The 27,936-nt window shown below is 36.9% G+C and overlaps 2 protein-coding genes across 2 annotated transcripts in view; one reads left to right on the top strand and one right to left on the bottom strand.

The window, feature by feature from the left end:
* Positions 1 to 7,396: 7,396 nt before the first annotated feature.
* The window catches only part of LOC148307999 (uncharacterized), a 135,575-nt gene continuing 115,035 nt past the window's right edge, over positions 7,397 to 27,936 (top strand). Inside the window, exon 1 of the mRNA XM_088262446.1 lies at positions 7,397 to 7,654. The gene's annotated coding sequence lies outside the window, so the exon portion shown is untranslated. The remainder of the gene's footprint in view (positions 7,655 to 27,936) is intronic.
* On the bottom strand, positions 20,983 to 25,817 carry LOC148308000 (uncharacterized). The gene is made up of 3 exons (XM_088262447.1): positions 25,026 to 25,817; positions 21,248 to 24,488; positions 20,983 to 21,200 (listed from the first exon to the last, which is right to left on the bottom strand). Exons 1-3 carry the CDS (start codon positions 25,815 to 25,817, stop codon positions 20,983 to 20,985), a joined length of 4,251 nt encoding a protein of 1,416 aa, XP_088118573.1.

Here is a 27,936-nt window from a genome sequence, read left to right as displayed (position 1 = left end):
ATAAAATATTTTGCTTTATATTATGATATTTTATTTGAAATTTCTAACTTTACGATTCCATATAAAAAAAAAACCACAGATGGATTAGGCACGTGAATCAAATAAGTAAAAAAACAGTAAACAAATTCATGAAGAGAATGTGGTTAGTTATAGAAGCAGAGGAAGATCGAGGAAAACATGGGTGTATCATTACATAAGTATTTCAAATACTTAAAAGTGGCCAGGTCAATAATCGGCTGGTATGTTTGAGGAGATGCATGAATGTAAAAAAGTTAATATCGTTTGCTAAGGTAGATTCGTGTGGCGTTCTATTCTCTCCCCCTACCCCTGCGGGGAAACGGCGTGATTATTGGTTAGTTAGTTAGAAATACTTACACGACTGCGCGAAATTGTTCCACGATTTAACTAACGAATTGAACTAAATACTAATTCCTTTCACTGCCTACACCGAGGTACTTCTAGAAAATTTGGTGATGGACTTACAATCTTATATTTATTTAGATTGGCAGTGACAGGTATATTGAAGCCTTTAAATGTAAATTCACAGTTAAATCGGGATACAATTTTATATTGTTTCACATTTTCAATCAATTTCGCAACTTAGTTAAAAAAAAATTGCTTTGCAAGAGTAGATCTGTCAGGAAGCCTAGATGCTTCTGTATCAGATCTGGGCATGCGGTGGGACAGCTTGTTCACGATTTAAGACTATTATTTTATGAAACGATTATTTTTGAATTACCGATAAAGTCCAACTTTTATCTATAAAAAGTCAGTTATTTGAAATAACGATTACGAAATGGACCAAAAATAACCAAGGAAATAATTCATAGGTTTTTTTTGCCATTTTTCGACCTCCAAACTTTGTATCCATTTGATCTGATAAGAGCCATTATTCAACCGTCTCTTTGCTCAAAAACTCGTTCATTTTGCAAAAAAATGGTCCCTCGTGAAATAAATTTTACGGCGCGTCAAAAGGTCAACATTATTACTATAAAATGAATTAAGCGGATGAAGTTTATTTGAACTTTTTTACCTCATAATTCTGAAACTTAATTTCAATTAATTTAAGTCAATTTCGAGAAATATTAAAAGTGAAGGTTTAATTTGGACTTTAAACTTTTAAGATAAGACTTATATATTTTTTACTTAAATAATTAAATAATTACCTAGTTAATTTACAACATTTTGAGTGTGTTCAAATACATGTTCACAAAATCTGGATTAATAATCAAGATTTTGTGAACAAGTATTTGGTCGCACTCAAAATGTTGTAAATAAATTATCTAGTCAAATTATAAGCTTAAATAATAAAAATGAAAATAATATTCTCTGGCGTTTCTCATGTGTGTGATTATAATACAGGATTCGGACCTCACATACTAATATAAGAGTTTCTGCTTAATAAAAAAAGCTTCTTTACATATCACCAATAGATGTCTCTAGTGAAGTTCTAGTGAATCGAGAGTAATGTTTCAAAATTGGTTCATATATATGGAACTTTCAAGAATTTGAGTAGTGTGGTTGTCAATAATGGGTAGAATTAGTGAATGTTACACGTTTGTAAAGTGATCACTTAAACCAGCCTATGACCGTCGTCAGCCCCGTAAATGACACTGCGTCAATAAAATGCAGTGCCCTATGCACCATTAGATGCAGTTAAGGGTCAGAGAGAGAAATGATTTTTGTTTATACTTTATTCTACTTGAAATCTATTATCTCGACTGTTTTCTGTTTTCAAATATAAAATATTAATATGCAAAGAAAAGGTAATTGAAACGATTCAATATTCATTTTCATCCATGTTGATATAGCAATATAATATAAAGTAATAAATTTAGCTACACTTACCGATGAAACTGTTTGGCGAAAATCGTTAACGCATACCCTAGTTTCCTCCATTATTATCCTGAAAGATTCTTTTCGGGAAAATTGTAAGCCTGCTTTTGAAATTTATAAAAGTAATTAATCAATTTAAGCCTCTTGATTGCGAGATACCAGAGTATGTATATACTATAAGCTTCTGCTCAGACCTGTTCAATATATCAACCCCTGATTGCATAATTTGAAGCGAAGTTTACAGGAAGAATGCCTTCTATTGTAAGGGAAGTGGTTACTCTGACTCTGTCAGATAGGGGATCGAGTTCTTGCCCAAAGAGTCTGGGTCACGAGTTACACCCTTTCCGACAACATAATAATTGTTGGATAATATATCCAAAATAAAACACGATTTGTTAGATTGAATTCTACATTTATTTATGTATATATTAATACGTGACGCGTTTCGTCTTCTTAGGACATTATCAAACGAGTTTGATAATGTCCTAAGACGAAATGCTTCACGTATTAACATATACATTAATAAATGTAGAATTCAATCCCACAAACCGTGTTTTATTTTGGATATATCACACTATTTCATATATATATATATATATATATATATATATATATATATATATATATATATATATATATATATATATATATATATATATATATATATATATATATATATATATATATATATATATATATATATATATATATATATATATATATATATATATATATATATATATATATATATATATATATATATATATATATATATATATATATATATATGTTTATGTGTTTGTGTGTGTGTGTCCATTTAGGGACCTACCTGAATTACCACAACTTACATACGACTTTTGTTTTAGTTTATTAGTTTATTGATGTAAACACAACTAGTTTCGAGAACTACGATGTTCTCAACAGGTGAAAATTGAAAATTGAAAAAACAAACTGTTAAACATTCTTTTTTTCTTCTTTCTATTCCATTTTATCAGAATTAGTCACAGCAACGCCTGGCTGGGTAAAGCTGTTTATTGATTAAAGCTTTAGATATTTTCATTTATGACCATTGATAAAACTTTTTCACGATTTTTTGCCTACCATATTTGTTAAACGGTCATGTTTCAAAGGAATTGACGTTTTAAACAATATTTATTAAGGATAAAGGATTAAGGATGAATAAATATTAGTCGTTTTTTAGAATATCGAGGGGAAAATAATAGGACGCTTCCGATTTGGTTTGGGAAATATCCGTTTTAAAGAGGAAATAAGTATAACAGATGATCGTGTTACTTTATCGTATTTATACCTCATAAAAGGACTTACGAACGACAATGATCAGGAGATATTGCCGAATCGAGGAGAGGATTTAAAAAATGAAAGAATAATGTTTGATAAAAGGTGAAAAAAATATTCGATGTTTTTAAATCGCTTTTTCTTACATAAGTTATGACTTTTGCTACCCTAATATGCAATATGAACTTTAGTTGGTAGCATTTGATATCTCTATAGAGACGAAGAATAAACCAAAGTTTGGGCTGTTACTGGATTTACGGCCTGTCATAGGCTGGTGTAACTGATGACTTTATAAATGTTATCTTCATCATGATTGGATATCATTTTATGCTACTCAGATTTCGGAATAATAATAATAATTTTGTATGATTTAATAACCCTTCTCTTACGATACCAAAAACGAAACCGGTCGGAAAAAGTGTACCAAAAAAAAGTGGTTAAAACAAAGTTGTTTTATTTTATAAAGTTTATAAAATGTGCCACAAAGTATCTGCGAAAAACATTCAAGAAATGTTGGCTTATTGTTTTCATTCAAATTTACTCAATGGTATGATATATTTTTCTCACTTTTCAGAACTAACTGTTTTATTTACAGCAATAAACGTCGATTTTTCGCACTAAACTGTACTGAACTGAATCGAAACTGATCACAATCTTGTAAAATTGTTAGCAGTTTCAGTTCAGTCTGAAAAATTGGCGGTTATTACAGGAAATAAGTTTAGTAAGATAATTGAATTGTCATTTGAATTGACTTTTAGTCATCTTGTGATATTATGTAAAAAAAGTATATTATTATGCAATTAACGAAATCAACCAGCTATTTGACGAAGCATTATAGGTATTGCATTGTTCGGCAAAAATAATGAGGTTTCCTTCATTCTTTTTCGATTATTGATGCTGACTTCACTTAAATGAAAACTGAACTGAATCGTGTATAGTTTATAATGAATTCCACAGTTTTCTGTTAAATCAAGAGGTATTTCCATAAGTACAGGGTGGCGCAAAATTCATCACCCTTTCGGAAGATGTTATAATTTTTGCAAATGACGTCGTACGCCAATCAAATTTGACATTTGTAAACAAAACGGCTGCAGTATACAAACCAATTTAAGGTTTTGCAAAACTAATCGTCCATTTCCGTTAATGAATAACTTTTTTTATTAAATTCCATTTTTAATTTGTTACCGACGGATGTTAAAGGTCAAAATAAAATATGGAAAAAAGGCAAAATGAAGGAATGGGCGAATGATCAAGAATTCAATTTATGAAAATTGTAAAATTTTTATATTCTTAATTTTTCTCTCTTTTGTGTGTGTGTGTGTATATTAGGTTAAAATCGTAAAAAAACAACAAAAAGTGTATTAAAAAAGAACTCCACCGACAAGACACATAAGGTGGCTTGGTAAGTCACTGCGAAAATTGTTTTCAATATGTTCAAAATTGTGATTAAAAAATGTATACAATTTATGTTAATAAAAAAAAAGATTTGGAGCTTTAGGTTAAGTGAAAAAGACGATATCCGTCAAGTGGCTGCCGCCAGTGTTGGTACTCATTTGTGCCAGTATTATAAATTTGTTTGTATTCTGCAACTGTTTAATTTACAAATTTAAAATATGATTGACGTACGATGCCATTGGCAAAAATTATTTTATTTTATTTTATTGGAAGGAAGAACAACAGTTACAATATATGATACATACAGAATACAAAAAATAAAATCATGAGTACCAATTATAGTTCTTCACAACTATACAACTATTATAACATCATCCAATCATAGCCCATATAAATTTACATGTAAAATCATAGAACAAAACTCATACACATAAGTAACTTCATTGCTAACTAAGAATCATTGAGATGTATTAACTATTGCGTCTAGCGAGATAGCGAGTGTTTTTGGCTAGAATTTTCACATGAATTATATGAAATTATAGTTACTGAAGAAACCATAAAGAGTAAATCCACTCACGAGTAGGCATAGGCTATAAAACTTAAAAAGTTGAAGCCTAAGTAGGGTCACGATAAACGGCGTAATTTAAAAAAAAAAAACATTTTCCCATAGGGTGATTAATTTTGCGCCACCCTGTATAAAAAAGTTTCTTGAAGCGCTCGGCTCACAGCTCTGCGAATACCGCCCGTATATTATATAGCATCACCTCGAGCTTTTCATTTTTAATTAACATTGCGTTAGATGAAAAAGTTAACCTGATAATGAAGGGCCCATCAAGACGAAGGGTGAGAGAACAAAAGGATTTCACACCTCCCTTGCTTTCTATCACCCTGGTACAAGGGCTGGTACTTAAATTCTCAAAGGTGCCAGACACGTCAAAGATAAATACATCAAAATCCTCATTTCGCTTAAAAATAAGAATAAAAATACAAAAATTCTCAGAATAAAACTGTTTTAATTAACTTGAAGGGTTACTCATAAAAATACATTTTAAATTAATACAATTTACGAAAATATAATATATATGAACGCAATAGTGCATGGGGCATTGAATCGTGGACACAGAATACATGAATGTGGAAGAGGCGAAGATTGTTTTGCAAAGACAGATATTTGAAGCGTTCTATTCCCTCTGCCTGTAATTGATTTTTTGATTTTTTTTATTTGAGTAGCGCACTTAAATCAGGGGCGTTCATTCCATATAAGTAGAAAAGCATTGCCTATCCTAACTTACCCGCGTGATATATAAAAACGCAACCAGTACCTACCCTACCTTACTAAGTAATACCTAGCTTAATCTACTACTTACCTCTACTGGCCACCCCAGTAAGTAGTACCGGCTTACCTTACTACCTACCTCTACTGCCTACCCAAATTAATTCTCTGTGCACGCAACTGTGTGTATTGTGTATGTATAATATACAATATTTTATGATATAACGTGGCATTGGGTCGTGTCGTATAGAGAACCACCCTTGAATTCCAGAAATGTTGCTAACGCCGATATAATGCAGCAAAATATGATGAAAACATCGTAAAACCATTTTAACGAAACACCTTGCAGAATTTCAAAAGAGTCATCTGAATTTGGCCAACAATTTCACTTCACCAAGACAGTCCCTTATAAAAACACTACAAATTCAAAAAAATACCGAAAATAGGGTATTCATAGCTAAGAACCTAATACAAATCGAAATATCTTTTCATGAACCAGCAAAAATTATTTGCATAACGTAAATATTACCGAGTCCGCGCTCGCCGCGTGGCGCTTTGTAAAAGGGGATGAAGGAAATCAGGGATGTATGGTTTGAATTTTGAGTTTTAGTACTATGAATGTGTCCCTTTTTAGGATGGGTGAGATTTATATTACCGTGAAGGTTATCAGCGGTAGGAAGTGCGCCTGACTGTGTCACAGTTCCCGCCCTTTCCAGCTGGGGGCGCGCGCAGCCGCCGCGCAGCATCTCGGGAAATTCTGCGTTTCAGTTAGCGCTCGCCACGAACAATTTCCCGGGGTAAAAAAGCCTAAAAAAAGTAAAGATATTTATCAAACAAAAAAGTGTTAATTGTTACATTAACTTTTATAAAACTATTTGAGACGTGTCAAGTGGAATATATTTTGTGAATATTAAGTGGAATATGGGCTAAATTAATCTTTATTGATTAAATTAAGAAAGGCGGAGGAAAGAGTGTTACACTCTGTTACAAATAAAGGTCAAGTCATGAATAATTTAGAAAATTTAGAAATACATAAAAAATTCAATTCAGATAAAACATTAATTAATAATATACTGTTTCAAAATACGTCACCATTATTATCAATGTTTCCTTTTACAAAAAATCTTGTTCCTTAACCCCCCCGTCCCTTTATTTATTAACCGATGTATACACCTAAATATATTTTTTTTCGTTAGTTTTAATTTGTACCATAAGATGAAAACATCTGTCGTTTTCGAAACTAGTCGTAAATATAAATTAAACTCATTAAAGTGGTAAATTCAAGTGTTTAATTTTAATAAAACAAGAAAATTTAAATTGTGAAAATATGTTTTAATTTCCATCGTCGAAGCTTGCACTGGAACGCGTTCCGGATGACGGGAACGTAACAATGGTCGAATCTAGTTGAACGGAGAAAAGCGGCGGCCAGATCTCTAGTATGGACCAGCCGTCCTCGCAGGAGAGCGTCCCGGCCACTTGTCACCGATCACTCGCACTAATCTAGGAAAAAAACACCAAAATCAGCCGGCGAATCGCCAGCCTGCCGCGCAGTACGCATCCCAACACCGTACTAAAACGAAACAAAAATATATATCCTTCGAGTGCAATATCCGAACGATCGGGAGATGATATATGACCGACTTGGCCACGAAGCGGTTGCTAAAACAATAGACGATCACATGAAAAAAACGCCGTGAAGTGACGAAAAGTACAAGTTTCTAGTTGAAAAGTTTACTTTGCAGTGTTTTGGGATATTTTTGATTTTTTTCTGTGACCTCGGACAAGTCAAAGAGACTGTTATTGTTACAGCGCATTTATGTAATTGAACGTTCAAAAACGGATTATTTAAACGCGGTAAGTACTTTTAGAGATGTGACATTATTTTTATATTCAACTTTTAGCTGCAGCAGATTTAAATCCTTGTTTTCAAAAATACTGCAGTAAAAATACCTTAACATTTTTTTTTTACTGTTTATTGTTTTTGCATGAACAGAAATATATTGTTTGTTATATTAAAAGCATTGTTAATGTTGTGGTATGGTGATATAACACTCTCCTTGTCATACATCGTTCACTTTGTGTAATACCACTTAAAATGAATGACAATGAGTGTCGATATTTTTATCTGTTCTTTACATATGAATTAACTGTGATTAAAAATCCATGAAAAAAAAACAATATCCTGAATAATAATCATTTCTATGGCGAAGCAGATTGCGGTTTATTTTTATTATACATTAAATTTCTCGTTTGACTCCCCATCGGACCATGAAAACAGATATTTTAACTATTTTATAAAATAAATAAAACGTTTTTTTTTTAAACTCTGTTTTAAGCACTTCTATTTTTGGTCGAATTTCCCGAACGATTTTGACAATCACCTTCTCATCTTTAGGGATCGATATGTACCATTTATCATAGTAACAGTACGCATCATCCCTGAAGATAACAAGGTACTTATCAAAACTGTTATATTTGTTAAATTTATCACTATTATTTTGGTCATGCACCGCTAACATAACACACACAGATGTATATCGTTGGTATTGTGTATGTTTTCACTCATACAAGTATGTTTAAAATCGTTTACATAGAACTCTTTACAATAAAAACGAGTTAGCAGAGCTTCATTTGCTAAAACCTACCTGACTTAAAAAATACGCTGAAAACGATAAAAACCCTTCCTAATTCGTGTTTAGTGACGTTTTCAACGACAATAACTAAAAATTGGGAAATTTAGAAACTATGTAATATATCCTGGTTTAAAATTTTGAGTAGGTGATTCCATTATAGCACTATAATTTGCTGTTCAGAGTCCTGCAACTTTTAAAACGGAGAATCACAATACTTCTTCTTCTTTCTTCTTATAGTTCCGAGTATGTGTCTGTTCCATTATCTGTTTCTTGTGGACTGCCAACTGTCACGCCATCACTTTGAAGGTCTTCTCAGTGGTCTTCTTCCATCTGGCTTCTCTTGAAGAGCAATTTGAGCCAGTCTATTTTATTGCATTCTATTGACATGGGCATTCCAGAATTGTCTTCGCTGTCTTCCCCATCTGACTATCCTCCGTACTACATATTTTTCGAATTGCCATGTGCCTTATTCGGTCTCTTAATTTATTTGCTGTTATATACCTCAATGTCCTCATTTCTGAAGTTCTAAGAAGAGGTTTAGTTCTGTCACTGTATGTCTGTTCTGGTCTCTAATCCTGCATGTGCAATCGGTGTTACACGTGTCTTGTATATTCTAACTTTGCTTTCACTATTCACGTGGTTATTCTTCCAGATTTTTTTTCTTTAGCAGCCTGATATTGAAGCCGTTTTATTGACCTGTCTTAGAGTCTCATTATAAACCCTTAAGAACTAAACATTCGTCTGGCGGACTACGCAATTAAAAACGTGAAACTTAATCAAAAGTATTTATTAAAAATCGGAACCGGTTACATGGCAAGTAAGTTTGGTTTATTAGGAATGAATGTACATTTCACAATAAATCCCTATTCCGCACAGCTTCTACATATGTCAATATTGTGCTATCCACAAACGGCATTGTGTCTACAAATACAGTTTAGTTATCTAGAGTTAAGCACAATACAATAACCTTTTATGGGGATTTGAAATTCGGGAAGCCATACTCATCTTATCATATAAAAATAAGTGATTTAGAACCAGGGATACTACTCTCAGTAACGGATTATCGTTAATTGGTTGATTGAGTCTACATAATTCCTTTAGTAAGGTTTCCATCTGAAGGAGTCGTATTTAACAGTAATGTAAACCTAGTTGACACCCCGTTTACACTACTTTGAATAAGGGCTAATATCCATTGAGATCCTACCCCTAAGTTGGCAGTAAGGATGAGTAGTTAGTCGGGATTTGGGGCTCGCTGCCCTTTCAACCAAGAATTAAGTGGGCACCACATTTTCGAGAAGGAATCTCATAAAATAGGTTCGTAAATCCTCCTCGACATTTCAATTGGATTGTACAAATAATATTAGGTGTACATTATACACGTTGAATTAAATTACTGAAACGTATTGACGTTTTATGGTTACGCTATTACGTATGTAAGCTCCAATATATAGAATATTGTTGCATGTAAACAAAATATTCAAAACATTTTGAGTGTGTCTAAATACTTGTTCACAAATCGGGATTGCCTCCAATTATAGGAGTCATTTTTCATATTATTTTTTGACACATTTTTTTATGAACAAGTATCTAGACACACTCAAAATGTTGTTAAGAAATTAACTGGTCAGATTATAAGCTTAAATAATAAAATAAAAAAGATATTTTCCGGCGTTTCTCATATACTTGCGCCCTTGAGGTATTTTTTTTACGAAAATGGCGCTATATAAGTTATCCAATTTTATTATTATTATTATTATTATACTTATATAAAAAATATTTATATATATATATATACTTAAATACGATTAGGTTTTATTAACTTTCAGTTTACAACTTGGTAAATCGCCATTTTCAGTGAACTTTAAATGCATTTCGACATCTCAACATACATCAAAAAGATTATAGAAGTCTGGGTATTAACTGTTATTATCTGTTTTAGTCTCTATTAAGTGATGACTTAAGCATTCACACATGTACAACATTCACCATTCTACCTATAATTGATAAGCGCGCTAATCAAAATAATTTTTTGGACATTTCAACATAGATGATGAAGAATATGGAAGTCTGGGCATTTACGGCGGGGCTTACGACCGTCATAGGCTGATTTAGGTGATCACTTTACATACGCGTAACATTCACCATTGGATTCCAATTCTTGGAATTTCTATATATTTAAAAAAAATTATGTGGTAGTTGTTATTTTATTATATATTTATATATATATATAAATATTTCATTAAAAATATATATATGGTTCAATTTCAAAACATTGTGGTTGAATCACTAGAATTTCACTAGAGACATCTATTGGTGAGATGACAGAAGCTTTTTTATTGAGCATCAAATTTATCATCTCATTGACACGTTTTTTCATGTGTGATCCCAGGTAGAATTATTCAAAAAAAATATATACATTGATCAAGTCGGACGTTTGAAAACGGTTATTTAAATCATTCAATTGACGATTTTATTGAAGAAAAAGCTTTAAAAAAATAATAAATCTCGTTGAAAGCTCTCAATATCATGGCACGTTTCTGCCGTTAAAATTATCCTAGTCGTCGATCTGTGTAGCTTTTCAAGCATTTTACGTGACGTAATGTTCGTACCTATACGTGAAAATACGTCATCTATGAGACAGATTATGTAGAAGAGGGTTCATAGGTACAAAGGAAAGGGTTGAAGTGAGGTATGTATATAATAACGATGAATTGTAAACGCGAAGATAGGTACACTTAGAAAACCCTCGATGATATAATGATTTCTTCTTGAAAGTTTTGAAATAATAATAAAAATAATGGCCAATTTACTTTCAGCGAAATCCAAACTGGCAGTGAACAATAGAATCTTGGTTCTAACTCTAATGTATGGAAGTGAAGCAAAGAGTTAGCAAAAAATATGAATACTTTATCTACAACATTTTGAAAAGTGTCCAATACTTGTTCACAAATCTGGATTATCTCCAATTATAGGACTTATTTATTATATTATTAACTCCTATAATTGGTCACCTCACACACATGAGAAACGCCAGAAAATATCGTTTTAATTTTTATTATTTAAGCTTATAATTTGACCAGATAATTTATTCACAACATTTTGAGTGTGTCCAAATACTTGTTCCCAAATCTGGATTATCTCAAATTAAATGAGTTATTTTTCATATTATTTTTTCGACATCTCAACATAGCTGAAGAATAATGTGAAAGTCTGGGCATTTACGGGGCTTACGACCGTCATAGGCTGGTTTAACTAACACGTGTGTAAAGTGATCACTTAACTCCGTTAATCCCAGACTTCCATGATCGTCTTCAGCTTTGTTGGGATGTCAAAAAAATAATATGGACACTTTATCTCATACGACAAAAACCTTCTTTAAAAAAATCCTTTTACGGACAAATGTGTCGCAAAACGATATTTCATTCTTGTTGAAATGGTGATATAAGGAAATGATGTAAGGCTGATATAAGCATCTTCGAAAAAATTAAGAAACGTGCAAAGACAGGAAAACGAAGACAGAATAGTAAAACAATTTTTTAGGACAAATATGAAGAAAACCGAGTGAAACTTGGCATTATCAAATATGTCAAATACTATTACAAAAGCTTTCAAGTCAGGATTAGGAATAAACGGCGGACAATAATGTGTAAGAGACGAGGAATGATTGCAAATACAGTGTAGTGTGGCGTTCTATTCTCTCCATCTACCCTTGAGGGTGGCAAGGAAGTGGCGTGACGGTTAGTTACTTAGTTAGCTTATTTTTATAGCGCAATTTCGTGAAAAATTACCTCAAGGGCGCTTTGCGATTTTCAATTTACTTTTCTTACATTTTTATTATTAGATATTTACGTATAGTTGGTTACGCAATGGAATCAATGTCTGCAGGCAAAATTGAAACTGAAAATTCAGATTTGATAACTATGGATAAGAAATCCGGAAAAGCTTGGTTGAATGTACATTTACATATAATAAAAACATAAAATATATTCAGTTAAAAAATACATTCACTCCTTTTTGGAAACATTTTGAGATTTTTTTTGGTGAAGGCCTTTTTTTATTGAATTTAATTTTTACTATCTAGAGTTTTTTTTCTTCATATGAAAATTTCAAAGAAGCAGAGAGGATGGAATGCCACACTCTTCTGTCCATCATGTAGTCATACATGCCCTCCTATTTCGTAGACTTTTAAAACTACCAGATCTTCAAAATGGAGATTTACGTATCAATTTGTTTGTTTATTGTAACTTATTCCCTTTGAATGTCTGTTCATTTTCAATACATAGTACTAAAAATTCATATATGATTTTTAATAGAAAAGTATTGTAAAAAGCGCCCTCTGCATGATAAAACCCACTGAGGACACATTTTTGTCAAATTAAAATTGTGATAAAAAATCTGTTTCACCAAAATTTCAGTGTGTACAAATCTGGAATTACCAACTAAGGAGTTATTTTTTGACATCTCAAGATAGATAAAGAAGATATGGAGAGTCTCTAATAAATAAAAAAATACAAAAGTCTTTGCTAAATGATACAAAAACACTCGTATTATTTATTGATTCGGCATTAACTTCGTGGAATGGCATGTTGTTTTTTTTTAAATATCTGTAAGTTTTCGAAACTAGTCGTATATACAAATAAAACTCATTAAAGTGGTATATCAAGTGTTTAATTTACAAAAACGATCACTCATCTCAACCATAGATGATGTCGAGAACTCTTATGCAAAAGAAGGTATCAAAGAATATATGCGACACCCAAAACTTGAGCAGTGTGGTTGTTAAGAATGGGAAGAATGGTGATTGTCACACGTGTGTAAAGTGTCACGCAAACCAATCGATAAAGCCCTGTAAATACCGAGACTCTTACATTCTTATTCATATTTGCAGAGATGTCAATATGAAGAAATCTTTACATTTTGACATCTCAACAAAGATGAAGAAGAATATAAAAGTCGAGGTATTTACAGGCAAGTCACGTGATCATTTTTTATTATTTTTTTATATTATTTATTTATTATAAAGATACATACATTTTTATATTTTTTTACTAAATGTCTTGGTTTTTTAGGCATGGCCTGTGTTTAGCCGAAATACTTACATGTTAATACAATGTTTTATCGGTATTATTTTTTTTAATTATTAGATTACATATGACATACAATAGATACAATAACAATTTACAGTATAAAGGTTTTACAATAAAATACATAGTGTTAGATGCACAATTCTACCCATGATTGACAACCACACTACTCAATTGTTTTAAAACTCATACTTATATCATAAATCTCATGGCACTTTATGTTTGAGTTCCATCTATGGATGGTTTGAGAAAACTTTTATTTAGCTGAGACCCTTTTGTTCAAATGTTTTCAATGTAATGAATAAATAAATCGTATTCAACGTTATACGTATATTGAAACTTGAACGGGATATTTGACATCCCAACATAGATGAAGAAGAATATGTAAGTCTGGGCATTTACAGAGCTTATGACTTATCAAAGGCTTGGTTAAACCAAGCTTTATTCTTCTTTATCTGTTTTGAGATTTTTACTATGTTATGTCGGGTTGCTGTCCCGTGGTTAGTGTCGCACACTCTTGAGTCAGAGATTCTCAGTTCGAACGCACTGTACCATAATTTGATACCTATTTCTTATAATGGGCCGCTTAGGCTCACAGAAATAGTATGAAATTGAAGATTTTTGTAAATAATAAAAACAAAAATATAATGTATATGTAAAAAAAATAATGGAAAAAAATAAGTGGATATAATCCAAGTCTGTTATCAAGTATTTAAATACACTCAATATGTTGTAAAAGATCGGGATGTTGATAAATGAAAGCATATTTGAATTTGTAAATATTCACTGCCTACGTACGAACGAAACCTACTTATTGGTTTTCTGTACTTGTTGGAATTTACCGAGACGTAAGAACATACGGTTTGCCCTCCTTCCAACGGGAGTACATATTCTTGCTGACGTCATCAAGGGCTGGCAGATTGTAACGTTTTGTTTTGACGCGGAAGCTCTCCTACCCGGATTACGAATTTGCCAAGTCCTCTCTCAAGTAACAGGGTTGCGTTGGCTCATTGCCAAAACTGCGTACGTGGAAACATGTGGTGTCTGGGAGGGTTTTTATCGCCTCCGCCTCGGATAAACCTGGCAAATAATGTGCTCACTCCACACGTTTCAAAGGGCTAATTCGCGTACACACCAGCTCGCGCAATGGGTGAAATAATTGATTGCCTTCGGATCCCTAATTCTGATAATCCTGGAATAACGTGTTATTATTCGTACGAAAGAAAAATGGTCAGTTCCATATCTACTCTGGGATTCCATGCGGAAGTTAAAATTTTAAATACGTGATGAAGATAAACATGAAGATACTTTTATCCAGTAAAAAATAAATGTTCATTGACTACTTTTACTTTATTTATTGTTTCGGCATTAACTTTGTTGTAAGACATGTTACAATGATTAAAGAAAACACTTTGTTTTTTACCACTTGAGTTTTATTATAGACTACATGTTTCAGAAGTTAAACTTCCATCATTCAGGTCTGTATAATAACTTTAAATAATTAATCAGATAAAGTTTTAATCAGTCTTGATAAAGAATCGCTTAGCAACGAAACCGGTAGAATTGTTATTAAGTTATAATAAAATATTTATGATAATTTTAAAACAGAGTTACATTTTAATTATAAAATGGAAAATTAGTTAGTGCTTCAAATATAAATTATATTGCTTTTTCTCGTTTTGTTTTAATTCCTTATGTGCAACCTATGGCGCATAAGTCACTGCATCATATAAACGTAGTGTTATCTTGATCGTTAAGACGTTAATAAGAGGTGATCAACCTTCCGCCTTAGACACTAATCCAGGGTAATATTAAATAAATATTAGATTGAAAAATACCTTATATTTACTTGTTTTACTAAATATTTATACTGTTGTTTAAGGTATAAAATATAACATAAATAACCCATAAAAAATATTGTAAATTGTGATCTGTCAATAATGCAGTGTCTGATGAAAAACATTTTTTATTGATTTCATAGCATAATTCAAAAAAATGTTTATCTGTACGTGTTATTATATTAAAATGTAAAGAAATACTCAGATTTCAATCTTTTGTATAAAAAAGAAATATGCTTCGTCTCAACTTGAGACACGTATAAATATACAATATGTGAAATCCTCCCTAGAATAGGATTATGATTTGATATACAAGTACAATGTAGAGTGGGTAGTTTTATATGAAAATCACAAACATTCGCATATGAACATACTTCCCAAACGCGACGGATTAAGGATAAAGGCGTATCGTAAATATTTAGGATTCTATCCCTGAAATTGAAGAATAATATATATATATATATATATATATATATATATATATATATATATATATATATATATATATATATATATATATATATATATTTAGATATATATATATATATATATATATATATATATATATATATATATATATATATATATATATATATATATATATATATTTATATATATATATATATATATATACATATATATATATATATATATATATATATATATATATATATATATATATATATATATATATATATATATTTATATATATATATATATATATATATATATATATATATATATATATATATATATATATATATATATATATATATATATATATATATATATATATATATATATATATATATATATATATATATATATATATATATATATATATATATATATATATATATATATATATGTATATATATTTACATATATAAATATATATATATATATATATATATATATATATATATATATATATATATATATATATATATATATATATATATATATGTATATATATTTACATATATAAATATATATATATATATATATATATATATAAAACCCTTATCCGCACCCCAATGGTGCATAGGGCACTGCTTTATATAAACGCAGTGTTATCTTGATCGTCTACACATGAAGGAAAGCTGATCAGCCCCCCGCTTCAGGACCAGTCCAGGGTAGTATTGAATAAATATTACAGTGAAAAAAATCACTTATATTTATTTGACCCTCCTGGGAATCGAACCCGGGACCATTTATATATATATATATATATATATATATATATATATATATATATATATATATATATATATATATATATATATATATATATATATATATATATGTAAAACGTGGTAATATTCTTCTTTGTAAATTAGTGGGTGTATAATAATACAATAAACAATGTGTTGCTTTGTAATTAACGAAACCACAATAAAAGTTTATTCTTAATTAATCTTTTATAAAAAAACATTGAATATGACAGTTCAACAAACACAATGTTTTTCTTTCTATCTGATTCTCTCGTTTTTCCCAATGCGACGCATGGCGACATCTTGTGGTAGATTTGCGCAATCTGCTTTACCGACTGTCACGATATATATATATATATATATATATATATATATATATATATATATATATATATATATATATATATATATATATATATATATATATATATATATATACATATATAATACTTTTTTGACCACTTTTTCCTTCTTGAAGAGGTAAGAATGTGTGTCACATAAAGGAGGAAAACATTCCCAGAGTGCGCAAGTTAGGCGTCTTTCCTCGTACATACATTATTAAGTTCTGCTCTGGTGCTGCTAGACGCTACCTTGAATGACTGATGTACGCAAGGCAACCCATTGTCTATAATACTTGGATTAAATCGTTATGCGCGATTCGAATAGGGTAGCAAATTGAGTGGGCAATTTGGTATGCACATATATAATGATCAATTATGATGTTGTACCAAGTGCCTGCGAATTTGGTAGAGAACAAATCAAAGTACGTTAATATTGAAACTGAACTGGCTCCATTTATAACCTCATCCCTTCAAAATGAGAATGTTCCAACTCGTTTCGTCATACTTCCGTAAAAATGACATTTAAAATTCGTGAACGACATAAACATAAATTTTGTTTATACTTATCGCTTAAAATGTTTAAATTACTTTAATTGATTCGGTAGTCACTTTGTGGTAAAATCTATCCATTTTTAATTAATGTTTTACTTAGTGAAAACCACTATTGCTTAAAATCTACTGTGACACGTGTTTCGATGCATTCCGCATTACGGTGTGTGAAAATGATGCGTAAATATAGGATAAATAAACACTGATAGGATAAATAAACATATATACTATCAGTGTATTTATAGGGTTTACAACCTGTCAAAGGTTGGTTTGAGTGTTTACTTTATACACGTGTAACATTCACCATTCTACCCACGGTTGACAACCTTGGCGGGTCGTAAGCACTGTTAATATCCAGACATTCATGTTCTAAACCTAGTTTAAGACACCTTAAAAATGTGAATGAATAACTGGTAAAAATATGAGTTTAATGATGTTATCAAGCTTCTCCTAGTATGTAATTCGGGAAAAATCTTTTACACATTTTTTTGAATTCTCTGCTAATTAAAAAAAAACTTACGAAGCTTAACCGTAAGATGGTGCCGAGAACTAGCAAATGAAAGAATGTGTCGATTGGAACATAAATTCCGAAATTTGCGTATTATAGATATCGATCATGGGTAGAATGTTATATGTATTTAATGTGATATTTTAAACCAGTCTTAGACCGGTCGTAATCTATTTAAATACCCAGTTTTCCATCTTCGTCTTCGTGTATGTTGAGATATCAATATAAATAAGCGGACAAACCCAGATTTGTGAACAAAGATTTTTTCATTCATTCAAACCCTTATCCGCACCCTATGGTGCATAGGGCACTGCATCATATAGACGCAGTGTTATCTTGATCATTAACACTTGAAGGAAAGGTGATCAGCCTTCCGCTTCAGGTACCAGTCCAGGGTTATATTGAATAAATATTAAAGTAAAAAAATTACTAATATTTATTTGACTCCCCCCCTGGGAGTCGAACCCGGGACCTCCAGTATGGTAGCCGAGCGTGCTGAACATTACACTACGGAGGCGCACAAAGATTTAGACACACAAAAAAACTTTAAAAAGCAAGCAGATAGTACGATTTAAGCTTCCTATTTATTTTTTGTCAATGGCTATAAATTTTATTCGAAATTATACATTTTCCGTGAGCTTTTTCGTCTGCTTTTTTATGTTGTTGTTTACGGCTGGGCGCCCTCTCTGGACTGTGCAATAGGGTGTAAAAAAATATCATGTCAGAGACGTTATTTCAAACCCTTCGCTCAAAGATAAATTATACACACAACATTTTGGATGTATCCAAATCCTTGTTTACAAATCAGGGTTTCTTAACTTCAGAATTTTGGATAAAATTTTTGGCATCTTAACAAAGACAAATAAGAATATGAATGTTTGCGTGTTGACAGGGTTTCCGACCTGTCAAAAGCTGCTTTAAGCGATCACTTATGCACGCGTACTATTCACTATTCTGCTAATGATTGAAAACCAAACTCCTGTAATTGGAGATAATCCAGATTTTGTGAACAAGTATTTGGACACACTCAAAATGTTGTAAATAAATTATCTGGTCAAATTATAAGCTTAAAAAAATAATAAAAATGAAAATGGTATTTTCTGGCGTTTCTCATGTGTGTGATTATAATCCAGGATTTGGACCTCACATACTAATATAAGAGTTTCTGCTTAATAAAAAAGCTTCTTTACATCTCACCAATAGATGTCTCTAGTGAAGTTCTATTGATTCAAGAACAAGGTTTCTAAATTGGTTCATATATACAGAACTTCCAAGAATTTGAGTAGTGTGGTTGTCAATAATGGGTAGAATTGGTGAATGTTACACGTGTGTAAAGTGATCACTTAAACCAGCCTATGACGGTCGTCAGCCCCGTAAATGCCCAGACTTCCATATTCTTCTTCATCTTTGATGAGATGTCAAAAATAATATGAGAATAACTCCTGTAATTGGAGATAATCCAGATTTTGTGAACAAGTATTTGGACACACTCAAAATGTTGGGAAAATTCTCTATTTAATAATATTTTATCTAATGAAAGACGATTCTTGGTAACATAAATGTTACCCGGAGAATTTTGATTTTTTTTAAAAATCGACTTACATGGATCTGGCGGATTTCGAAAGTAGGCGACACATATACTTACTTGTTCAAAAAACTATATACTTACTTGTTATTTTATTGAATACAGTGGAATTTAGTATTCGACATCTGGTAATGCTTGTGAATACATTAATAAATATTATTTAAAGAGAAAATTTAAACCCCATTTGCATCCCCAACTTTGAACTTTGAAATTGGAGTTCTTAAACTCTTATAATAATAAATTTCATTAAGAGTTCCATTTCAAAACAACAATAATATAACTTTATCACATTGCTCTTAAAAGAGTACCATAGAGACCGGTTGACGTGAATATACAATAATAAATAATTGCGGTTGAAATGGTGTGAGAAGTTTTGTTGGAAAAACATATCTTATACAGGGTGGCGCAAAATTAAACACCCTATCGGAAGATGATATAATTTTTGCAAATAGTATTGCAGGTCCATCACATTTGACATTTGGGAATAAAACAGCTGCAGTATACAAACAAATTGATAAAACGGACACAAATGTGTATCAATACTGACGGTAGCCACTTGACGAATATCATATTTTTCACTTTACAACTGTAACCGGCGTGGGTTACGTGCGATGACTCTCAAAAATGTATACGCCTGGCCTTCTTCGGAATCTCCCAACTATGCCACCGTTGTAAGGGGTGACGTTCCAGACGGCCCCGCCGTACCGAGTTACCGAGTAAGCTGGATACGGACGGAGGTGAATGGATGTATGAGCCGGGAAGAGCGGGCACTGGACCGACAAGTCAACCTCAATAGCCCTGATAAGGGCTTTCCGAAACTGGTCCGTGAATCGGTATAATGAGGCGAAGCGGTCCAGGCTGGCGGCGCGGCGAGTAGTCCAAGGAGCGGGAGCGGAGAAATGAAACACAGGTTTCAACAGTCACACCAGAACTAGTTTATTCTCTCAAAATGCGCCCTCTATATACCCGGCCGTGATCGCGTACCGCCCGACAGTGGGAAAGTACAGCCAATCAGCGGCCGGGGGAGAGAGACAGCCATATCTCTGTCTCTCTCTAATGGGCACCGGACGGGCTACACTTTCATACCGTACCGGTGCCGTTCCAACAGTTCGTTATTACATTACAATTTACAAGTTTATTTTATCAGTAATCTATTTATACAACTTAACATCTAGGCGCATTTAATATTAACATTGTCTTATTCTTTCTTACATCTAATACATTCTGTAAATACATGAGAAATCGGTAGAATCCATAGAGGCCCTTCTTCGGGCCGCATTCCGACGGGCGACCGTTTCGCTCGCCGCCAGGCGCCTGGAATTCTTTTTCAGGGCCGCCGCACGGGGTGTGCGATCCGTCCGTAACACTCCCCCCGTGCAGCTAGTCTGCACCTGAATTCTCGGGGACGGGTCGCGCGCCTTCTCTTCTTATTACCGCGATCTTTGTTCCCATCTTATGTTCCGAATTGTCAGCTCCGCCAACAATTTTCCATCCTTCCGTAGTTCCGTCACGGCGTCGCGCATCTCTTTGTCGGCGCCGTGGAAATTGGTCCCGTTGTCGGAGTACAGGGCGATGGGGCACCCTCTCTGGGAAATCATCCGCCTCACTGCCATTATCGTGGAGTCCGCTTGCAGTGAGGACGCGAGTTCTAGGTGGATGGCGCGTGTAACCATACACGTAAAAGAACGCCATAACGTTTTTCCCGTCTTCGGCCGACAGTCACGGCTATCGGCCCGAAGAAATCTACTCCGCAGTGCGCAAAGGGCGGTGTGCCGTACGCAAGCCGGGATGCGGGCAACTGTCCCATCAGTGGGATCCTTGGTCTGCTCCGAGCTGTCTCACATGTCTGACATTCCCGTGATATTTTCTTAGCGGCGTCCCTCAGCCGCAGGATATGATACTTCGTTCGTAGGTCTGCTACAGTTCTTTCTGTTCCTGGATGTCCACCCTTCTTGTGGACATGTTCAATCAATAGCCGCACATATCGGCATGCTCCGTCGAGGACGGGTGGGGCAGTGAGGCCTGCCGCGAATTCAGACGCGGCCTTAAGGCGTGTACCCATTCGTATTATTCCATTGCTGTCCAAGTACGGCGTCGCGGCGTACAGACGGCTTCCGGGCGGGCTTCCCTTTCCCTCCCGCAGCATTTGCAGCTCGTCTTGAAATGAGCTTTCTTGTGACTTCCTAATCCACATGTTTTCAGCGTCCTGCATCTCCGCGGCGCGCAACTCAAACCCCCCTCCGGGTTGTCCTGTGACCGAGTGCCGCCGGCATCTGGAGATGAATCGTAGTACCCAGGCGGTCGTGCGCACCAGCCGGGTCCAGGAGGAGAACCGCTCCACCTGCGGGAGGGCCTCCTCGTTCCTTGTGTGTCCGACAAACTGTCGAACCGGTTTTTCTTCGAGCGCTTCTGCGCTTGGTCTCGTTCGCCCAACTTTCTCTGTGGGCCATTCTGTCTCTTCCTCCCTCAAGAAACGCGGGCCCCCAAACCACAGTCCGTCTCTTGAGAGGTCAGGGGTCCCCTTGTCGCGGGTTCCAATGTCCGCCGGGTTTTCCTTTGTGGGGACCCATTTCCATTCTTCACGCGTGGTCAACTCATCGATCTCTCCCAATCGATTGGCCACGAACGTTGCATATTTCAAAGGATCATTGCGTATCCAACACAGCACCGTGCTGGAGTCCGTCCAGTAGATCGTTCTTACTATCCTCGCCTGACTCTCCCTTTTGATGGTGGCAGCCATCCGTGCCGCCATCAGTGCCGCCTGTAGCTCTAGGCGCGGTATGGAGAGCGGCTTCAGGGGGGCCACTTTCGATTTGGCCATCACGAACGCCGCGTCGCCGGCGTTCACAAAGTAGGCTATCGCACAACAAGCCTGTTCAGATGCGTCGCAGAAGATGTGCAGCGTCACGAGTCGCCCTTTAGACTGTAGCACACATCTTGGTATTCTGCATTCGTTGTTCTCCATCAGCCGGCGCCACTCTGACCATCTCTCAGAGTGCTCCGGCAACAGCGTCTCATCCCAGCCCGTCTTTGATCGCCAGACGGCCTGTAGGATAATTTTTGACCGCACGGTGAGGCACGTAATAAAGCCGACCGGGTCAAAAATACTCATCGTCGCGCTCAGCATTTGGCGCTTGGTGGGGTTCTCGGGGATCGAGGCCATCTCGGTCCCATATTCGAAGAGAAACGTGTCGCTCCTGGGGTTCCACATTAAACCCAGGACTCTTTCCGTTGTATTTGCTTCTCCTATTCTGATGGCATTTTCCGCCTTTTCCTTTTCCGCAATGCCTTTCAGGACTCCTGGCTTATTAGACGCCCACCTCGTGAGCTCAAAGCCTCCCCTTAGGAGCACCTGCCTCAGGCCATGTATGAGGGATGCGGCCGCTTCTTCGCTGTCGGTCGCATCCAAATAGTCATCCATATACATTCGTCCTTGTATGGCCGCCGCGGCGGCCGGAAATTCGTGTGCGTACGTTTGGGCGACCTTGTCGCGGACAAACTGGGCACTACTGGGCGAGCATTTCGCGCCGAACATCATCGATGTCAACATGTACGTTTCGGGTTCATCCCGGCTATTCGTTCGCCACAGGAACCTTTGCGATGGCTGGTCAGCTTCATTGATCCTAATTCGCAGAAACATCTCCTTGATGTCTGCGGCTACCGCCACGGCCCCTTCCCTGAATCGAAGGAGGTTCCCCAACAGCGAGGACAGGAGGTCTGGTCCTGTCAGTAAGTGGTCATTCAATGACGTCCCCCGGTGCTGGGCGGCAGCGTCAAATACCACTCTTATCTTACCCGGCTTGTTCGGGTTACTCACAGCGAAGTGAGGTAAATACCACTCCCTCGGGTGGTGCACATTCTCTTCTGCGGGGTCGAGCTTCACAGCATATCCTTTTCCAATATATTCACTTATCTTGGCCTTGTAAGCCGCTGCCAATGCCGCGTCACGTCCTAGCTTCCTTTCTAGAGAGTGAAGCCTGTTCAAGGCTGCCTGGCGATTGCACGGCAGTACGTCTCCGTCCCGAGCCCATAATAGCCCGGTCTCCCATTGGCCTGACGGGAGCTGTCTTGTAGTATTCTTCAAGAGTTCCAATGCGCGCTTATCGGTTGCGCGATTCCTTTCGGCGGTGGAGACGCCCAATGACTCCACGGCGAAGTTTCTCTTCAATAGCTCGTCCAACCCTTGCTCGACCCGGTTGTTTGGCAGATTGAAGTTGGGGTGTACGGTACCCCCGTACGTTACTGGCCCCAGTGTGGTCACTATGGTCAGCTGACCATCCTCCCGAAGCACTGGAGTGTCGATCGGGAACATGAGAGACGCGTTATCGAGGCCGATCAGCATCTGCGGTCTGATGACGCGAGCTCCAGTCCGCGCGGGCGCGCCACTTTTGTGTACAAGGTCCAAGTCCTTGATGGTCCTCGCCCCGATCTCAAATTCCCCGTTGTGATCACTTATCAAGGTCACCGTTACACGCTGCGACCTGTGTGTGTTGCTTTGTCCAGTCGCACCTTTTATCGTCAGATTCCTTGCTATCCCCGTAGCACCTATCGCGCGGGCGACACCCTCCTCGAGGAGGGTCACAGACGCAGCCTCGTCCAACAAGGCGAACACTTTTGCGGTCCCCCGCGGTCCCTTCAAAGTAACCGGCAGCACTTTGAATGTGACCGGGACCTCACAGTCATTTGTCCACAGCACCTGCGCATTGTCCACAACTTCCTCACTTTTCACGGCTTCCGCGGCACCATCCGTGCGGTAGTGCAGGATTCTATTGTGGTGTCTCCGGCAGATTTCACACTTTCTTGCTTCACACTCGGGCACCCTGTGCCCTGATTCCAAACACTGGAAACACAGTTTGGACAGCCGCACAAATTCCCAGCGGTCGTCCACGGTCTTCTTCTCGAACCGTTTGCATCGGCGTATGTTATGCCCGTTGGCCTTACAAAATACGCATTCCTTATCACTTGTTGTGTCGCGCGTCGCAAACACGTGATACCTCGGCTCGACGCGTCGAGCGTTCTCGCGGCGGGCGGGCTCGGCGCACTTGTCGCGCTGACCCGCGCGCTCCTTGTCTCTGTTCCTCGCCACCATTCTGAACAGACCTCCGTGGCGCGTGATGCCGGCGGTGATCTCGTCAAGCCAAGCGGCGAGATCGTAGATACTGCTCCTCGTTTCGCGGCGGCGATCGCGGAACCAATCCCACCGGAGTTGCGTCGGCATCTTGGCAACCATCTCCGCTAGCAGCTGCGGGTTGTCGAGATAGCAAGCGTCCATCCCGTCCACGGTGGTGATGACGTTGCGTATCGAAACCGCAAAATCCACGACTGCTTCATCCGCGGGGTGGTCGGCGAGACTCGGCATCCTCCGGGCGTCTTCCAGTATCTGCGCGATGATGAGTGTCGGGCTGCCGAAGGCGTCCTCCAGCGTCCGCAATATTTCCGACACGTTGCGCGAATACAGTAGCAGGCCTGCTACCATGTGACGCGCACGCCCTTCCAGTGCGCGCGCCAATCTTCCGATGTTGTCAGCGTCCCCTATCCCCCATCTCTCAGTAGATTGGAGATATGCCGCGTTGAAGCGGCGCCATTCCCTCGGGTCTCCGCTGAACTTGGGCAACTCCGGCGGCTGCCCCGACCATCGAAAGTAGTCCCCGCCTCGGGGTGAGGGCTCCGCGTAGATTGCTCTTCCGTCATCTCTGCGGTGCCGTTCGTCCGGTCGAGCTCTGTCGACCCATTCGCGTACCGGGTAGCGATCGCGTTCGTCCGGTGCGCGCCAACGCAAGCCAGAGGTTTCCATACGCCTCGGCTCCGCGTTGCCAGTAGGCGCCGGGCCATGTCCCCCGAGCGCTTCTCCTCTGTGGCCGGTCAGTTCGTCCCGCGATTCCCCAGCGAATCGCGTAGGTTCCGGATCCAACACCGGAACCGGTAGAGCTGCGGCCGATGTCCTGAATTCCCTTCTGGGCTGATTGGCGGCGTCGTCCTGCCGCGTTCGTAGGTGGGTGGATTGTTCGACACCCGGTCGTGACTCCTCCATGAGTCTTTCCGTGCGGGGCGCCGAAACTGTGACGCCACCCGCGATAACCTCCCCCCCTGGGGAGCTTACGTTAGCTGCTGTCCACTGTGACAGGAGCTCACGGAGTTGCTGGAACTGCCTCTCGCTGCTAGCGGCTAGCTCCGCCATCTGGCGGCGCAAGTCGCTACTCGTATCAGTCCGGACTGAACTGACAGAGTCCCGATCCTCCTCACGGCGCTGCTCTTCGGGCTCCATGGCGATGTTGCGTCCCGACCTCAGGGATGCAGGCATCGTAGCTGGAGACTGCGTTGAAGTATCCGGCTCGAAGGACCAAAATGTAACCGGCGTGGGTTACGTGCGATGACTCTCAAAAATGTATACGCCTGGCCTTCTTCGGAATCTCCCAACTATGCCACCGTTGTAAGGGGTGACGTTCCAGACGGCCCCGCCGTACCGAGTTACCGAGTAAGCTGGATACGGACGGAGGTGAATGGATGTATGAGCCGGGAAGAGCGGGCACTGGACCGACAAGTCAACCTCAATAGCCCTGATAAGGGCTTTCCGAAACTGGTCCGTGAATCGGTATAATGAGGCGAAGCGGTCCAGGCTGGCGGCGCGGCGAGTAGTCCAAGGAGCGGGAGCGGAGAAATGAAACACAGGTTTCAACAGTCACACCAGAACTAGTTTATTCTCTCAAAATGCGCCCTCTATATACCCGGCCGTGATCGCGTACCGCCCGACAGTGGGAAAGTACAGCCAATCAGCGGCCGGGGGAGAGAGACAGCCATATCTCTGTCTCTCTCTAATGGGCACCGGACGGGCTACACTTTCATACCGTACCGGTGCCGTTCCAACAGTTCGTTATTACATTACAATTTACAAGTTTATTTTATCAGTAATCTATTTATACAACTTAACATCTAGGCGCATTTAATATTAACATTGTCTTATTCTTTCTTACATCTAATACATTCTGTAAATACATGAGAAATCGGTAGAATCCATAGAGGCCCTTCTTCGGGCCGCATTCCGACGGGCGACCGTTTCGCTCGCCGCCAGGCGCCTGGAATTCTTTTTCAGGGCCGCCGCACGGGGTGTGCGATCCGTCCGTAACAACAACAAAAAATCTTGAGGTCCAAATAAAGATTTCCATTTCTCAAAATATGTATTTTTCAAATTTAGTAAAAAAGTTATTCAAATTGGATGATTAATTTTACGATATACTTAATCTGTTTGTAAACTACAGCTGTCTTGTTCACACATCGCTCACTCCTTTCAACAACGTCATATATCAAAGTATTCAGTTGTGCATGTTTTCGGAATGCCCAGAAAATGTACTATATCCCAGCAAATGTGGCATATTTTTAACTCAAAAATGTCACAAAAGTATTTTTTTAATGTGTTTTTGTTAATAAAATACAACTTAGTAGACTCAAAAAATCTGTGTTTGATTTAAAATGAATACATAAATTATAATTTACCCGCTACGGGGCAGGAAGTGTTGTTTTTGAATTTTAAAGAAAAGGTATTGTTTAATTTTTTAAAAAAAATATACTTAATATTTTTTAAATGGAGGACAAAACTTCAGGTTTTACCTAAAAAGATCTGCTAAAAGTAAAAAATTCAATAACTGGCTTGATATTTATTTTTAATACATTTTATTATATTCTCAAACATTAAAAACGATCTCCTGAATATCAAGTTTTTTGATGTGTGACGTTGTTGAAAGGAGTGAGCGAAATGTCAAATATGATTAACGTACGATGCCATTTGCTAATATTATAATATTTTCCGATAGGTAATTAATTTTGCACCACTCTGTATCAGCCGCGGAAAATAAATAACTTTTTGACAGTTTGCAGGAAAAAAATAAGTCTAGCTCATACGAACATGGCTGGGTCATTCCTGTTCTAGGGATTACACAACCCAGGGGTAGTCAAACTTTGTGACATTAGGATATTGAAAGCGGAATTGGACTCATCGACAAGAGACCGAAATTTTTCTTCCGCAATATAATATATAAGGTTTATAGCTTATACTTAAAGGGAGTATAACTTTTCATATAAATTGTGAACCGTGTGAAAGCGACGCGCAGTTCCATAATATTTTCACATTTTTTTGACATTTCAATAAAGATAAAAAGAATATGGAAGTCTGGACATTTACAGGGCTTGAGGCTGGTTAAGTGATCACTTTACACACTGTAACATTGATTGTAACATTGATGAACATTCAAACTATGATTGAAAACCAAAATATTAAATGTTAATTTTTGTTTTGTTTTTAAAGTAGTATGAAAAACAAAAATCCATGAAAATGTGGGTACCTACTTACGTTTGAAAACTCAAAAATTTGAACTCCTAAATATATCGTC

The sequence above is a fragment of the Brachycentrus maculatus genome, unplaced genomic scaffold (assembly GCF_059751285.1).
Source record: "Brachycentrus maculatus isolate JH-2025_06_01 unplaced genomic scaffold, ASM5975128v1 h1tg000180l, whole genome shotgun sequence".
Taxonomy (NCBI): Eukaryota; Metazoa; Arthropoda; class Insecta; order Trichoptera; family Brachycentridae; genus Brachycentrus; species Brachycentrus maculatus.
This window is presented reverse-complemented; position numbering and strand designations above follow the sequence as displayed.